The 18,563-nt window shown below is 38.2% G+C and overlaps 1 protein-coding gene across 1 annotated transcript in view; it reads left to right on the top strand.

Annotated features, from left to right (window-relative positions):
• The window catches only part of MAGI2 (membrane associated guanylate kinase, WW and PDZ domain containing 2), a 318,539-nt gene that overhangs the window by 136,153 nt on the left and 163,823 nt on the right, over positions 1-18,563 (top strand). The window contains exons 6-7 of the mRNA XM_019655111.1: positions 3,642-3,831; positions 12,027-12,068. Coding sequence (XP_019510656.1) covers positions 3,642-3,831; positions 12,027-12,068 — 232 coding nt within the window. The remainder of the gene's footprint in view (positions 1-3,641; positions 3,832-12,026; positions 12,069-18,563) is intronic.

Raw genomic sequence — 18,563 nt, 5'->3', positions numbered from 1 at the left:
TCAGGCATTCATTCATTCATCAAGGTCAGCAGAGATACAAGGCTTCTCCCAGACCTAGAAAATGACTTCATTTCCATTTTTCCTTACTCTAGTGAGATACTCTAGTTTATAAATATTGGCCTAGATATGGACATCACTGGGGACTGGACAAGGCCCAGTCAGAAGCCTTGTTGAGAGGTAAATGCCTGGAAGGTAGCATGACTCAAGACAGTTCATGGCCATGAAGATACCAGGTGAAGCAAATTAGGCCCTTTGTCTAGGGGAGGGGACAGGATCAGAATCTAGGTGGTTCTCATAGTTGAGAGAAACAAGTGAGCCCTGAGAGTCCCAGCTGGAAAGCAAAAGTCCAGAGACCAGGTTGTCTAAGAAAGAAATGAGACATCCACAGAGGGCACCATTCAAAAGGTGCTGCTGTCAGATCAGCACCCCAGCCCCAGTGAGCAGCGGGTGACCTCTGAACCCCAAGGCAGTGGCTTGCTCCATGATCTTCCAGGTGGAAGCCAACAAATAACTCAATTTGGGAGATGGAAGTATAGGACTTTGGGTATGTTGTTTCAGTAATTTCAATGGCACAGTGATTTTCTGCTCTACAATCTTTTAAGAAACCCCAACAGCATGACTCGAGGGGTGATGAATGTCACAGTAAGATGTTGTGAATGCTTTACTAAGCGTGAACTGGACTCTTGACGAATTCTCCCATCTCTGTGCTAACAAAATTGTAGAATTTGTCAATCTGCCACAGAACCTTTCCAAAATAGAACTGAAAGCATTATTTGTTCTAGTTTTAAAAATGTGTTTTTAGAAATGCTCATATTTCACCTGAAGCATGTTTGCTCCAATGACTGTACACAAACAATACATATGCCAGCAAGACCTATGTGGGTATCAGATAAACCTCAGTGGAAGATGGGAGAAAGAGCTAGACATTTGCTGAAGCCCTACAATGACAAGTGGGCTACACAGCTACTCAGACCACGTTTCTGATTTATTTTCTTTTTACAACTTAATGTCTTATATTTGGACACAGAAAGAAGGGGGAAAGTCACAGCCAGAATGCATCCACATGGTAACTAAGTCAACGTGAAAAATAAAAAAGAATATGTCTTTACCCACAAATGTGGGTCTTCCCGTCATAGCCAGAACACCCAGAATGGATGACCAAAGGAACCCGGAATGGCTTTCTAGATGAATTTTGCTATCAAATGAATTATGAAGTGCATATCTAAAGATTTGTACTAAATGAGAGCAAAAGGCCCACTGAGCAGAAAATTAGCTAAAACTCTATGCAAATTTACCAGTTGTTCCCCTTAATGTATTATTATGTAAAACAGCATTCTGTTATATATGATTCTGGCCAGGGTCTGCCACTGACAGCTGCTGGATGGCTTTGCACTCATAGAGATTATGTTTAATATTAGGGAATAGAATTCGACTAGGGGTTTTCCATTCTTGGTAGCTATAGAACCTTTGTTCAAATGAAATCTTGGTGATAGTATATATAGAAAACAAATGAAAATGAAGCTACTTGACTTAGTCTCTTCAGATTACTACAACAAAATATCATAGACTGGATGGTTTATATATGGCAGAAATTTATTTCTCATGGTTCTGGAGGCTGGAAAGTCCAAAATCAAGGCACCTGCAGATTCAGTGTCTGGTGAGGGCCCTCTTTTTAGATGGCTGTCTTTTCTCTGTAACCTCACCTAGGAGGGAGCTCTCTGGGGCCTCCTTTATAAGGAGGGATTACATTAATGCCATTTGTGAAGGCTCCACCCTCATGACCCAATCACCTCCAAAGGCCCCACCTCCTAGTACCTTCACCTTGAGTGTTAGAATTTCAACATATGGATTTTGGGGAACACAAACATTCAGACTATAGCACCAATCTTATTAGAGAAGGGTCAATGACCCCTTTCTCTCCTAATTTGCTGGCTTACCCAACCACTGCTACAGTCTGAGGCAGGTGAGCAGGTCACAGGGAACTTTATGTTACATAGTAACTTGTACAGTACATGGTACCTCACATCCCCTCCAGCCTTACAATATTTATCATTGATAGGTGAGAGATGGCATCAAAGCCCTGACCAAAATATAGCCAGTATGTAAACAACAACAGGACAGTGCAGTAGGGAACAGAAAGTTATAGTTCGGCCAAGCTCAATAGTGGATATCATAACTGGTTTTAGAAAAAAAAGAACAGGTTTCATATTTTATTGATTCATTCACTCAATTCACATTTTCTGAGTACTTACTATGCATTGGTAATGCAACAATGAGAAAAACTGTGGCCTCTGTCTCCCACATGAACTGTTTGAGGAGACAGGAATAGACTTGTCATGCAGTTGACCTTTGATACATGGTGCAAGGGGTGGGTAGAGAGGGCCCTGGGAGCACCAAAAGGGGCATGTTAACAGATCAGGAAAGGGCAGCAAAGGTCTTTTAGAACAGCAGACATCTCATCTGAATCTAGCAGTCAGGTAAAATGAAGAAGGGAGATGGAAGAGCAGAAAGTGGGTAAACTTTGCAGATAGAAGGAGAAATTAAGAAAGTGTGTGGTGGTTCAGAGGCAGGAGAGACGCTGATGGGTGCTAGAGAATGGGAGAAGAGACCATCAGCGGATAGGAGAAAGCTGAAGAAAGGTGAGCAGAACCTGGGTTACGAGGAGCCATTTATGTCTCACTAGAAAGTCTGGCCTTTCTCCTGAGGACCGTGATGACCCAATGTAGAATTTTAAGCAGGAGAGTAACATAATGTAATTTTACACAAAGCAGGTTTATTCAAGCAGAAAAGTAGAGGGTGAGTTTGAATAGGAATCCGTTGATCATTGAGTGAAGGTGAAGTTGATGGTGCCAATAGGTGATCTCAGTAAACCAGGCTTTCTCCTTGATAAAAGTCCCTGCTTTATTGACCTCACAGGATCATGGTAAGGATCAAAGACGATACCGTATGTGAAAGGGCACGGAAAATTGGCAAGCGTCCTATAGATATTAAATAAATTATGGTGGTAGCAACAGCAGCAGCAGCAGCAGTATTTGGGGAAAGAAAACACCAGATCAGCAGTAAATGAGGCTTCACAGATGACTTTAAACAATTCATACATCCCACGTGGTTGTGTTATTACTTGAAAACTGTAAGGAAAGTGATTGAATGTTCAAGTATAGGAGATGGTTGGGATATGCATAGGAGTCCAACGAAGGTGTGCAGGCTACTTTATCTTCTGTTTCAGTTAAAATGATGTAATGTATTGGGACCATATTAGAAAAGGAATCATACCATATATTTCTAAGCACTTGTACATAAATCATCTTGAGATACTTATTATCTTTATTTTGTAGAAAAAAAAACAGACTCAGAGAAATTAAGTGATTTGCTGAAAATTACGAGCCTACAGGTGACAAGGTTATATGAGTTTGCATTCAAAGTTCAGGCACCACTTGTATTTATAACAGTCTATGATACTTTATTATATAGAAGTAGCATCTTTTCTCTCAAGGCAGTTATACCAAAGTTTTAAAACATTTCATGGAAGGAAAGTTTTCAGGGCAAGAAAGTCTTGCTTAGAGGTGAGTGTTGTAGTATGTGACAAAGGAAACAGCAAGAACAAATGTGTCATTCATTTTCTCTGTCCTTTGACTTTCCAGATAATGGACCGATGGGAGAATCAAGGCAGTCCGCAGACAAGTTTATCTGCTCCGGCCATCCCACAGAACCTGCCCTTCCCGCCCGCCCTTCACAGGAGTTCTTTTCCTGACTCAACAGAGGCCTTTGACCCAAGGAAGCCTGACCCATATGAGCTCTACGAGAAATCAAGAGCCATTTATGAAAGTAGGCGTAAGTGAAAGCCACATAAGACAAGAGTGCATGAATAATAGCTGAAGCCCTTTCAGGAGTTACAATATATTGAGGCTGAAATGATCTGGTGTGATTTTAATGTTCTTAGATTCAAAATATCTCAAAAGTAAAGCCAGTGATCTAAACTTTTTAACAAAAAAAAAAGTCAACTCTTTAAAAAGTTTATAACTTTGGGTTTTAAATTTTATTTTGGACTTTTTTTCCCTGAGGAAATGAGGAATGTATTTGGGAGGGGGGAGGGATGAAAGAGGTTGCTAGTTTTGTTTGTCACCAAATAATAATAAGAAATGCTTGAAATTTTTATGTTTAATCTGATCTTGAGTCAAAGCTTAGATTTTTCTTAGAGCCTTGAATGCAGGCACAGAATTTAGGGCCGTGAGTACATGTTAGCCAAGTCTTTCCAAATCACAATCACAAAAGCAGCGGTTCCAGAAGCAGCACAGAACCAGGTGCCAATCATTTGTACCCGGAACTTCTTCTCATTTAATGCAGTGGAGCCCATTTGAAAATTCAGGCATGAAATAAAATATCATGTATGCACTTGTCATCCTATTTGAAGGTCCTCTAAATTATTTCATTGTACTTTATAAATATTAGAAAACAGAAGTTTTTAATATTGCATATACATTCATTGTGCCTCTTTCCACCATCTAACAGGTCATCTCTTCCAAATGTTAGAGGACAGGAATCTGAATGGCATGAATGTGTAATCTAGGAGGGAAATGCATAGTGCAGTAGGACCCTGAGTAAGTGGATGAGAACCCTAGCCCAGTGAGAAGGGTTTGCTCCCTGGCCCTCCCGTTTCCGGTCTGCTGGTTTCCTCTGATTCTGTGTTCCCCCAATGCCTTCTTTCCAACTTTATCATACGAAGCATGACTAGCAAGTTTTAAATTGTGTGTGGCCTCCAAGGACCTCATATCTGCTTACTCTTTAATGAGCTCAGGGGCTGAGAATTATGCACCCAGCTGGTAAGGGGGCAAATAGACATAATACCTTTTCCCCATCCTCTACAACTCTCTGTAAAGTAATTTTGGTTGATAAAATAGCACGGCAGGCCACTGAGAAACCATTTTCATCAAAATGAACCTCTCCCTCCCCTCTTTTTCTTAAATAATCAGCTCTGTCAGGGCTACTGTATTTCACTCTTCCTCTTCTGGATAAACAATTGAAATGTCTTTAAAGGATTATATAGTTAGAATGTCTTTGGAGTAAGAATGAAGTAGTCATTTTTAGCTATATAATATAGGGTATAAATTCAGGATGTTAATGCTCATTAAATTGAAAAAAATTGGAAATATTTCAGCATAGCTCTTAATACCTTTCCTGCTTCAGTAATCAAGTATTCATTGAATACTTTACTCTCAGCACTATAGGGAGATACCTAACATGAGTAATGTGCCCTGCTCTCACAAATTTATCAGGGGAAATAAAAGAAATGGAGATCAAGTTACAGCAGAAGTACTAACATGGAAGGTGGAAACGCATTGCAGGATTAAAATCTCCTCACACCTTTGGCTTGTTTCATTTTTTGGTTACATTTAGGGAGCATCAGGAGATGTTTCCTCTTGTTTCTGTCCCTTCATTAGTCATTTGCTTCCATCTTTTTGCAGCATCCTCACCAATGCAAGGCTTTATTATTCAGAACAAAAGGCAATGTTGGTATTTATTCCGTCCTCTCTTTATGGCATCTGATACTGTTGTGCCCTCAGTTTCTGAGCAGGAATTGTGCATGACCTTCTTTTCAACCCTGAGAGAATTCTGATTTCTTTATCTGCTGCTGCGATGCTGTTTCTGTTCATTGCCTTTCTGCTTCTCACCTGTAACAAATCGAGCAAACCAATCCTCCTTAACCTCCCCTAACTTTCCTTTTCAGCCTTCCTCTGGGAGCACTGTCTCCCCTTTGGCTCCTCGGCCACAGCAACAACAAACATCCTGACTCTCCCCCCCATCACCCTCTGCCCCCATCAGTGCCCCAAATATGTCACAGCTGCCGCCACTCTAATCGTGCCCCCACTTCTTGTTTTCACCATCTCTCTCTAATGTTTCTAAGGTCAGAGTAATGTTTTCAGGGTCACGATTCTTAGGAAGCCCAAAGAAGGCAAGCTCATTTTCTTTCTCATCCTTTTCTTTTCTGTCATGTTATTTTATATCACTAAATGGAGTGTAAATGAAACACAGAAATCATGTCACAGTAAGAAAGCTCTACCCTGAAAATTAAGGACACCAGAAAAGCATGATGCCAATTTCTCTAGCCTCTGAACAGCTGGTCAGTTCACTCTGCTTGCGGACACGTGAGTATCTTGAAAGAACAGAACTGCTCTTTACCCTCCATACATTTCCACTTTCCAAGTATGAAAAAGCTTCATTCCCTCATTGAAATTTTTTAGAACAATACCCAAAAAACATTTTTTAATGAATAGGGGCAAAGCTCAGTCATTTCTCGTCATCTTTAAATAGTTGTTTTTTTCAATGATCATGAAATATATGCAACCAAATAAAAGATCCATATTTAAATTATTTCTTGTGAACCATTCTTCTTATCCCTTTGAATCATATGCATAATATTGAGATTTGGTTCTATCTATTCTTGGGTCCCTGAATGTCCTTTCTAAGAGAGAAATCAGTGGGACCAGGGAAAGGCATCCTAACCCAAATTGTCTAAACCAAGCCCTTTGACATTGTCCCTGGCCTGTAGCGACCTCATGGTGCCCTCCTTTACAAGTGGGTCTAAAGCTAAAAGATTTTTTACATTCACATTCAAAACTGAATTGCATTAACCAAATAAAAGGATATACCTCCACCCACAAACTTCTTCTATAGAGAGCTACAGAATATTGGTTATATCACGGCTGTCAAGAAGTATTTGAATTCAAGTCACCAGTCCCTTTGCAAATGATGGAAATTTATCAAATGATATAAATGCTGCTGTGCCTCATTTGGTTCGTAATTAGATTATGCTAACATTTTAATGTGCAGGCACAGGACATCTTAATAAAGATGTATTCCTGAGGAAAAAAATATAGTGATTTTTAAAAAACAAAGACAACCATAGGATACGGAACCCACATGAAACAGAACATGACAAGTCCACGCTTACAGAGGAAAACTATAAACAACTCCTGTCTTCATGAGATCTTCTTATGATGAGTTGGGATTGAAGAAAGAGAAGGAAGATTCTTCCACCCAGCAGGCAGGGCCAGGCCTCTGACTTCAGAGCATCAGGCAGAGTGCCCAGAGGTGGCACCTCCTGGCTCCACATCAATCAACAAGCATGTATGCAACACTTGATGTGTGTCTACAGCTCTGCTAGGCACTCCACAGAGAAAAACCACAAGAAAGAATCTCTTCTCAAGTAAAGCTCACAGTGAAATTGGGACAACAAACAAAAACACAGGAAAACAATTCTTGAACAAGACTGCATTATACAATACAACAAATATAATATCAGTATTTCAACATGCAAAACTGTGCAGTAAATATAGACAGTAGTTTCAATATAATTAGACAATTGGACCAATAGTTTCTCGTTCCATGTGCAACATTGACGTTTAATCTGGAGAATGTCTTGAGTTAAATATTTTTTTATTATTAAAAACCTCAGTAGTCCTTATTAGAGAACTCTGTGCAAAAATATTTTTTCTAACTTAATTCCATATAAGCTTAAAGCTTACATACATAAAAGAAGAACCATGCCCCCCAAAAAAATCTCAAAAGAAGTTTTGCAAATGGGATTTATGGGTTTTCTTGTTAATTATTGAAGCATCGACCCTCTGTCATTACCAGCAATTCCCAGAATAAAGCAAAAATCTACCACCCTCTTCTCTACTCAAGATTTTTGGAGATAAACGTCATTTTTCTCTTTGTGTAATAGCCTCTTTGCTAATTGATTTCTTGCTCTCCTCATGACTTGCATTTCTTTAAATTGAAAAAAAAAAGAGAAATATCCACCTTTGAGTAGTCATGGGATAAGCCATGCCACTTTTTAGTTCTACTTCCTCTGCCCTTTTCCATGCATCTCATAAAAAAGGACTTTAATTTCTTTGCATTCACCAGAAGAAGGGCTTGAATTTTCTTCATGTGTACACTAACGTTCTGAATGTTGGACTATGTACACCATTTCTAACCTTGAAAAAAACAGCCTATTTCTAAAGGTCCTCACTGCTTTTCCCCCTCCCATGCTTCCTGCATTCTTTCTCTTTAAGTGAGTACATCATTGCTTCACCCACACATTTCTGACATGATAACCATTTTAGAGCGGCCCACTTCCCCGGGAGACTACTAAACTGACTACACATGCCACTTTGCCTGCAAGAGCCCCGCTCTTCGATGTCCTGGCATAATTATTCATAGCTGTCCCTTCCCTCTCCAGGTTGTCCTCATTGGAAAGATAAATTATATGACTTCCTTTTACTACATCATCTATTGTATTAAAGAAACAGACATCATTACTGTCAAAGAAAAGCATATATCTAAATGTACAGAACCATGAATAAAAATTGTAATACCTACTCAGATAAATAATTTCTTGCAAGTTAATTTATAATATTTGACAGGCTGGATTTTTGCCCCTACATGTTTTGTCCCTAATTTGAGTTAAACACTTACATGGTGGCTTGTCTTGGTAGCCAAACGCCTAGGGAACTCCCTCCATACCCATAAAATGATACGTATGTAAAATCTAGAGCATGGAAAACTACATAGAAAGAAATTGGGATCCAGGCTTCACGCATTCAAGTACTATGTCCTGGAGTTCCCATGTTTATCACAGAGAATAAGTCAGATTCAACATCACATAATCACAGGACCAAAAGGGAGTTAATTGTGTCTGTCTTCCTGACCCTAGGAAAGATTATTCTTATGTAACTGCAGATAGATGGCTATCATGACTCCTCTTTTTATTGCCAACCAATTCAGTACAAAGTGCTTCCCAAAATAAATGAGTATGCTTCACTTTGGAACCTTAGAAAAGAAAGTTCTGCTCGTGCTAATGAAGTTAATTTAGGAGCAAGGGCCCTGTCCTGTTGCTTCAGTTTTCTTTCAGCCAGACTTGTTCTAAAGGATCATCTCATCCTTCTCGGCTCCTGGGGTCATTTGTTGGGCATTCTCCCCACTGCAGCCTGAAAAGCTGGAGCAGACAGGCAGATGAAAACAGACAGAGACAGAGGAGAACACCCCTTGTTCCCTGAAACTCTGCCCTCACAGTTCTGTACCTGGGCATGAACCCAAGTTGAATTATGACTGAAGTTGTCCAAACTTTTTTCTCTTCACAGCAAACCTTGGTTATTATAAATAAACAATTTATGAGGTACAGCATGCCCATACTCCTTTGCAGTAAGACATCATTCAGATGTAAGATCATAAAAATGTCAGAGATCCATATGGTGTCGTGTGCTTTATAGTACAACCTCTTTAGAATAAAAATTCTTCTAGAATTTCTCCAAAAGGAGCTCACACAATCCATTTTTATTTCCAAAAATTAGGGAACATTACCCCATAATAAGCAGTGAGTATCGCACCAAAGGTAGCAATCTAAAGTAACCACAGGCCATTAAAGAGCATAATGGAGGAGCTAACTGAAATTTTAGTACTATACTTGACGAGAAATTACCATTTGTAGCCGGTCAAAAATGGACAATTGCATTTTTCACATCTATGGCTTTTATCCTGCTCTTTTGTTGCTCATTGTTCATTGTGGAATTCTTTCATTGTTCAGTATTATAATGCACATGTAATTCATGTCTAATCACAAATGGGTGGTTATATTTCTAAACTAACAGTTTTTCTGCTGCTTTTTCATTGTTATTAGTGAGCAAGGGTTATAGTTTGCATTGTCTCCCATCCTAACAGCAGAACCACTTAGAAAGGTGGGGTAGTATAAAACTACTGCCCACCACTGTACAACGCCAAAAACTCTAAATGGAAAGTGATGGTGAGAGCCACGTCACACGACATAGAAGCACAAGGTGCCTAGTACTCAGAGTCAGACCCCCTCATCCTGTGCAGGTGCTTTTGCATGAGCCTATCTGTCTCCAGTATCCTTTGCCTTTGTGGTAACTACTCATTATGGTCAAGCTGCACACTGCGATAGGCTTAAGAAAGGTTTTGATAAGCTCATGGATGCCATAGCTGCAGGCAGCTATTACGTGATCATGACAGGCCACCTGGCCTTCCTAGAGAGCATCCTCACATCTGAGCACTGCCAGGTCCCGCCCTGGCCTCATCTGCTCAGACATTACTGGTGCCCAATGGCCTTAAAGGGCTACCCACACATGTTCTCTGGAGCTCTATCTTATTTTAGTGAAATATTAAAATAATATGATATGTAAATGCTAAGACACTTTCACCAGTGACTTTAGCATGAGAATCATAAAAGACTAGAAAAAAACTTAATAACATTATCATTTAAAAATGTCCTCAACTGTACTATGAAGGTTAATTTTCTGTACCTTTTTCCCATGGGGGAATCATTATTGCTGTCTTTAGTATAATTTATGTTACAGTTTGATCTGTGAAAAAATCTGCCTTTCATCTGGAGTTTCTAATATATCATATTATGTGTCACTTTGCAGTTATAATATATTGATAAAGAAGATCAGTAAATCTAGTTAAGCTGTCTTTGCCACTTTTAATAAGTAGATTTTAATTTGGAACTCTAATTTCAAGAATAATCTTTTTGGATAGCTTTGTAAATAGCTACAGTAATGTTCACATTACTAACAGGTTCCTTTTAATAGAGAAAGTTACTATGATATGAGCTAAGTAATAAATAGATAGTGAAATAAAAGTTAAATTAAGGACACATTTTTCACATGCATTTTAGAAATTATATCCAATCCAATAGCTTGCAGATTTATTTCATTCAGTAGTTTAAAACTTAATGTTCCTGGAGTCAGACAGGGGGAATTGGGGGGAAAGGGCCAGGTGAGAAGGAAACTAAAATCAGTCCTTGATTGAAAGTTATTTAGTAGGTCAAAGCATTTTGTTGGTAGCACAAGTTGACAATGTAACCCAAAGTACTTTCATGAATAAATATAAACTATCGGGGCTGCAGTAAACTGAATGTAATTGCTGGATGACAAGTAGGTCCTTGTGAGATTACGATAATGTAAATTTTCAGTTTTACAACTAATGGAAGTGTTTAGATGTAGCAGTCTTCCATCCCTGATGCAGCTCTCTCTTTTTGATGAAAGGCTATTTCTGAATTCATAATCCTAAGCAGTCACACTAAACAGAATAAAAATAAATAAATAAATAAATAACAGTTCTGCTAGAAAACTGATTTGTGTTTACTGTGCAAACACAGATTGCTTGGCAGGGGTAATTGTCCGGCCCATGAGGAGTTAGATGAGCTGTGCAGGTACAGCAGGGACATGTGTCAGACACCGGAGCCTTGCAGCCCTATGCCTCATTGTCACCTCAAGAGGCTTCTATTTTCATTTTCAGTGTTGAATAGTTCAGAACTCTATTTGAAACAAAGCTCAATTAGAAAGTAATCAAAATTTGGTCTTATTTTAATTTTTTAAATGTGATGATAAAATATTCATTTTTTTTCACAGTGCTACATATATATATTATTTTATACTCATGTTCACAAATTTTTATGTTATATGTAGCATAGATTACATCATAATTCTCATGAAAAATCTCTATTGCTAAAATACACCAATTTACCTCAACTATTTATATATAAATTCAACTATCCAAAGCAAGTATCAAAATACTTGGACTGGTGTACATAAATCAACATAATCGTTGATTGAATTTTCTAGTTTTCATTATAATTTTTGATGACACAATATCATAACATGATTTTAAAAGACCTGTATTTCTGTGTGTATAGGTCAGGTTTTGGACTGACTTGACTTTCAATAAGCATTCTTATAATGAGAATCATGGGTTAATATTTGGAAATGGTGACCTTTTTTCTGTTCTGATCTAAAGGTAATTCAGATTTGTATTTTAGGTACATGTGAAAGAAATACACTTATAGACATGTCCATATACATAAAACAGTAAATCTGTTCACTAACTTCCATAGATTTTAGAGGGAAAAAAAATCATTAAATATGAGCGTGAATTGAGGGTGAGTTATAATAGCAACAAAAAGAAAATAAAGATAAATTTTAAAATGCCATAAATGAATTTCAATTTCAATTCCCCATTTTCCCATCCAGAACAAGTGCCACCAAGGACCAGTTTTCGGATGGATTCCTCTGGCAAGTATTCATCAGTACTCACAGTCCTGTGAATGATGTCTTCCATTTTGTGTAACAAATCATTTGAGTGCTATCTGTTTATTAGTATACGATCACTGTGCTAGTTTTATTCACCCACTTAAGCATGTATTTAATGTAGAAAGCAAGTCTCCTCAAGGTAGGCCTGAATGGTTGCCAAAGAAACAAACAAAAAACAAAGGAATACAGTCATATTTATTTATTTATTTCATAAAATGTTCTAGTAAAAGAATAGATTGCAAACCAGGTGACAAAGCCACCAGACTGACTAAATCTATGCTGTCCAATACTGTAGCTTCTAGCCACATGTAGCTAGTGGGCTCTTGAAGTGGGCTACTCTGAATTTGGATGGGCTATAAGATATGTTTAAAATCTATACCAGATTTCAAAGACAGTACCCCCCCCAAAAAAAGGCCAGTATAACATCTCAATTATTTTTATATTGATTAATGTTTAAATAATACTTTAAATCTATCAGGTTAAAAATATATTATTAAAATTTGTAGTACCTGTTTATTTTTGCTTTTAAAATGTGGCTACTAGAAAATTTTAAATTATTTGTGTAGCTTATATTATATTTATATTGGACAAACCTAAACTAGATACATATAAATAAGAGATTTGCAATTTAGACATTTCCGAAGAACTTATTAGAAATTCTTCTAATAAAATGAAATTATTTTCACATCAATTAAATACCTATATCAATTTAATTTTCTTAAACCATGCCAGTTATAAAATGCTACATTTCAATAGTTTTTAAGTTAGAATACAATATTATAATTTCAAGTTTAAGAACTATTAGTAATAATCAATTTACTTAAAGGGAAAATATTTTTTGACCTAACCATTCTGAAAATAATTAATTTTGGTTTAGGCTACAATATTTCATGTTATTATGGAAATGAAGGAGTGAAGGGAAGATTCAGATTTTTTTTACTCTTAAGAAGCACTTTGAACAGCCAACTAGATCGTTGGATTGAAAACTAGAACGCTGCAACAATTGCAAAAAAAGCATTTCATACTAGTACTATTTCAGGTCCGTAGGCTCACAGCACACATCTCTAGTGTGTTTCCATGATGACAGCTCATTATCCATCTCAGCATGTTCTAACACCCCTTGGAGAATATATGTGCTTGAGATCATTTCGTTCTGTAAGTTTCCATGTCATTTTTTTGGATATGTAGAAAATATGGAAGATATTGTGTAGCATTTTGTCTTTAAATAATGTCTAAAGTATTCGTTTATCTTGGTCTGAAATTTTTTAAAGCATGATTATTTTTATATACCGACTGTAAAACACTTATAAGTTTTAAGAATATCTTATGGCTAGAGGGAAAATGAGACCTAGTAATTACAGTTGCAAAATGAAAGCAGGACTTAATTTGAAATTCTAAACCTTAGCATACTGGCCACCGCAAGCACATTTATTGAAAATCTCAGCTTCTAAAAGTACTTTATTTAAAAACAAAAGAAGAAAGAAAGAACCACCTAATAGCTTACATTACCTTGCCATATGTATAAAATACTATTTTTACATTTCAAAGAATATAAATTACTTGAAAGAGAAAAGTTACAATGTAGTTTGAGCAAATTATACTGCTATGCAATCCAGGTTTTCAAGAAGAGAATCAATCCAAATATTTTCTTAAATGCTCACACAAGTTATCAAAATATTCTAGATAATTATGACCGCATCCAAATAAATAGATCTCCCATACTACTTCTCACATTTATAATGCCCTTTATCAAATTCTGTGTCATGATTTATGACTTGGATATATTTAGCATAATTATAAGGTATTTTATTAACTTTAGCTGCGTAACATGCTTAGGTACAGAGGCAAAACTAATAGAAGTCCTAAATAATGTAATTATGAAGCTAAGTGATAACTCCATAGTAAAATAATGCCATGGTTTATCAGGTCTACTAGATTAGTATCTTTAAACAATTAAATTCAAGAAACACTTATTTAGCAACTCCTATAGGGTGTGCATAATGGAATACTATACATAGACAAAGATAGTGATGCCATCACAAAAGGAGACAGTGAAAAACAATGAATCCATAGCTAGGACCTTTGAATGGACAACTCCACCCAAAGACAAGAGAGCAAGGCCATGAAGTGTCATAAAAACCAAGAGTAGAAATCACTTCCAGAAGGAGAACGTTCCTTGTTTAAAAACAAAAGAAATCAGGGGACATAAGGGTGCATCACCAGTATCAAATGAGGCACAGAAATCAGTTAGAGTGAGGAAAGAAAATGGCCATTCAGTTTGGTTATTAAGGTGTCATCAATGACTTTAAAGAGGGTAGTTCAGTAATGCCAAGAGAGCAGAAACCAGACTGGTAGGACTAAGGCAGAGATGAGAGAGTGAAGATGAGAGAATACTCTTCCAAGAGATAAATGGATGGGTGAGCAAGGGGGTATTTAGGATGGGGAAATCTGAGTTTATTTCAAGGCTGAGGCAGAGAACCAAACAGAGTGGGAGATGGCTTCTACCATGCCTAAAATGAGTCTGACCACATTCTCATTACCAAAGGTATAAAGGAAAAAAAGTAAAGAGAAGGGGAAAATGTGTTAGCTACTTATCTGGTAATGTTATATTCCAATAATAGAAATTATTTAATTCCTGTTTTACTCATTCAGTATCTGGAGTGCATTGGAAATCCAGAGACATATTTAATAACCACCTCTGATTCCTGATTCCTTCCTCGTACTGTCTTTCCTAGATCTCATTACAAAGAAGAGCCAGAAAATTAGTGCTCTTTCCAGCAGGAAAAAAATTGAATGAATTCTTTCTCTGTGCCAAACTGATAGTAAGCCTGTGGTACTTGTTTTAATTAAAACATGAAAGGGGATTCAAGTACCAAAATTCAATTGACATGTTTACAGCAGCATCCCATGTGCCAAATTAATCCATAAAAATGTCGTTCTTTGCATTTTCGAAGCTTGAATCATTCATAAAATTAATCAGTTGTGTTCAGTCACCCATCCTTTTCCCTAAAACTGTGCACAAAGCCATGTCTTTTAAAGCTAGACCAAGGATACTTATGACATGTGAAGCCTTCCTGGAGTCTTGGTGTGAAGTAAGAATCAGCTTTGAAATTCTTTTCCTTTGTGATGAAGGAGGTTGTCCTGATACCTGGATGTGGCCACCATTTGCTACTTTTAAACATGTTAGGTTTTTCAGTATTAGTGGGAGCCCAAGATACATCAGGACTTGTCAGTTCCATTCTGATAGCTTGCCGCAGTGGCCAGGTTAAGTCCCATTTTGGATGAGTATCTTAAGATGCTTTATCTCATAATGCCTGAAGATCCTGGGACCCGACTTCTAGGGAATAAGCAACACTGGCCATGGCTGGTCATTGAACACCAAGGTCCAAAGAGTGCCCTGCCTCTCCTTAGTCCATTTCTTCACAACCACTGCCTCATCTTGAGTTGCACCAAGAAAAACTTGAGTAACTCTGATTAGGAAAAACAGCTGAGGAAAAGGGAGGTTAAAAAAAAAAGGCACAGAAATAGAATAAACAAGGAAGCAGAAGAGAATAAAAAGATGTTGGTGAAGGCATGGTTGAGTGACCTCCAAAGTGACTCAGGTCCCACTAGATGTCCCCCAGACCCCTTCGTCTGGCAACCTTCCTGGTGCATGGTTGCAAAACCAACAGGAGAGAGGGGTGATGAGTATGATATTCGTAACTTGGGTAAACAGTTGGCTCTTGGATTTCTTTGCTTAAAGTTCTTGCATCAACAGAAGATATAAAACATGATGTGATAATTTCAAATATGTCATCAGATCAGAAGAGCAGCTAAAGGAAGGTATCAGAAACATCATAATCTTTCAAGAGAGTTAACAAAGCAGGAAGGAAAAAAAGTAATGTCTCCCAGCTTTGTGCATATAATTGTAGTTATTTTCTAAAAACAGGCTCAAAGGGTGGGGAGATGGAGAAACCAAAGAAAAATCATCTTTCTAAAAGCTCTTATTTAAAACACACACACACACACACACACACACACACACACACACACACTACTGCCTTAAGGCACAATCTATCATTTAAACTTTTTTTTCCAGTTAACCATAACTATTTCTCTAAAGTTTCCATTCCCTGCAGCCTCTGAGTCTCTGTTCAAAATTAATCAAAGAAATACAAACAAAAAATAAATCATGTCTGCTGGCATGCTTTTCTAATGGGCCTCTATCTTTGCCTCTCTCTACTTGCTCATGTACCATGAAGCTGGCCATCTTCTGCCTGAAAATTGGAGGGTGAATGATATGGCTGGCACATTTCACCCTAGTTGAAATCAGAGTGGTCAGAGTAAGAATCAGAAGATCATAATGTCATTAAAATGCACACAAAAAATAGGAAAAGGAGGATGAATGCCCTGCTCACATCTGTTCTTCAGAGTTAAATAAAATTAATGGGCTAAAATCTATATTTTCCTACCAAAAAAAAAAAAAAAGGACTTCTGGTTTTTTCACTTAGGAAAAGCTTTCCAATCCCCCCAGGAATTACAACGTTCTCTGACACGAGACAACACTCGTACCTTGGAATATCTCAAATTCCATTACTGGGATTGTCATAATTTTAGCATTTGCTTGGGGAAAATTTTTGCTTAGCACATAAAGTAACTCACCCAATAAACTCTTAGAGTTCCTCATGCAATATGGAGTGGTGCTAAAGCTACTGGAGGAGCAATTTCCCATTTGCCATACTCACCAGCAATGCAAAACTGAGAATATTTATAAGAGTAGATGAAAAGTTCTGTTTAAAATATGATAGCTCTATTAAGTTTTAAAAATATGTCATGCTGTCTGTATTTCTTATGTCTATGTGGTCTAGAGTCCTCTAAGCTTAAAGTCACCTAGAGAGGAGATTGCCGTCCGCAGTCATATCACAATCGACTTTTAGGTTTGAACAGCGGTTTGGCATTAACTGTCACCTTCCCATGTTCCCTGTTCCCTGGCCATGTTCCCTGGCCTTTCTGCTCCCCCAGGAAGAGTACAGGCATCTGCTGTGACTTTGGGGACTGCTCCACCCGCCTCCAGAGTCCCAAAGGCTTAGTACACACCCCAACATGTGATTTCATATATGATATTATAGACCCCAGAATAAACTGAGGTTAAAAGTCAATTGTGGGGCTGGCCGAGTTGGTTAAGAGCTGGCTTGGGACGTCAGTTCTGAGCAGCAGGGCCAGGGTTCGGATCCCACATGAAGGGCCAGTGCCGCTGCGCCCTCTACAGCTAAGATGGTGAACAACAGCTCGACCTGGAGCTGGGCTGCCGTGAGTCGCCTGCGATGGCGTAGGCTGTAGTGAAGCTGCAGCGGGCTGCCATAAGCTACCGTTAGTGGCCGGCAGCCAGCGTGAGCAGCCGGCATGAGCTGCCATGAGTGGCCGTCCAATAGCCGGCGAGCTACTGTCTCACCCGGGAAGAGCGCAATGATCACAATACCAACATGAGCCAGTGAAGCGATGTCCTCCACAACTAGATCGAAGAACAAAAGGACAACAACTTGTCTGTTCCCCTTCCCCGATTCCCCAATGCTGTTCCCCTCCCCCAATTCCCCAATAAAATCTTTTTTTTAAAAAAAGTCAATTGTGCATTGTAGAGTGTAGGGCAAAGTTTTTCTCTGCCTTTTACCACAGAACTCTAAGTCACTATTTAATAGGAATTGAATTCTTCTAAGTTCTCTCATCTTTAAAATATGAATGATTATACAATTCATAAAGGATGACTATTGGTTGTGGAGATCCGATTCATTAGTCTTCTTTGAGTTTTATATTAGCCACTAAATGGAAAAGACTTGTTATAAATGCCTCTGGTCATACAAGGGCATGAAAGTTCATTTAATCTTACATTATATATACATATGTACATATGTACTTATGTGCTAGATTCAGCTTTTCTGTTGAGAGAACTAGGCACAAACTAAGCAAGCGTATACCTACATTTCAGAATGACCTGCCTTTCGTTTATCACTGGGGATGCACAGTCCAGGTCGGAGGGCACCAACGCAAGCCCCGTATCATAGTGCTTGGCGTATTGTGTCACTTCAGCAGCCCCACTTACTGTAGAACCTGGAAAAGATTCACCTAACATTCATTCCGTGAATCTGTCTCTCAACTATGACTACGAGCATATATACCCAAGTGGTCCAGACATAACTTCCTGTCCCATAAGAATTCTCTGAAACCTCATCCCAATTTCCAAAACCCTCCTGTTTAAGCAAAGAGAATTGAACTTAATATTTGCTTCTATCGATTCTAATACCTCCTTTAAATCATCAAGGCCCAGAGACCACTAAATACTTCTTAAGCAAAAAAAATGGCATTAATAAGTATTCCCCAAAGTTGCTGATCATCCACTGACATCCTACAAGTGTCCAAAAAACTGTGTACAGCTCAGTTGTAATTGAGGCTTTTCCCCCTGAGAAAGGTTCAAAAAGCCAGGAGCAGAGGATGAGCATAAAT

Source organism: Hipposideros armiger, unplaced genomic scaffold (assembly GCF_001890085.2).
Source record: "Hipposideros armiger isolate ML-2016 unplaced genomic scaffold, ASM189008v1 scaffold_236, whole genome shotgun sequence".
Lineage (NCBI taxonomy): Eukaryota > Metazoa > Chordata > Mammalia > Chiroptera > Hipposideridae > Hipposideros > Hipposideros armiger.
Note: the sequence above shows the minus strand (reverse complement) of the source record. Positions and strands in the feature narration are given on the sequence as shown.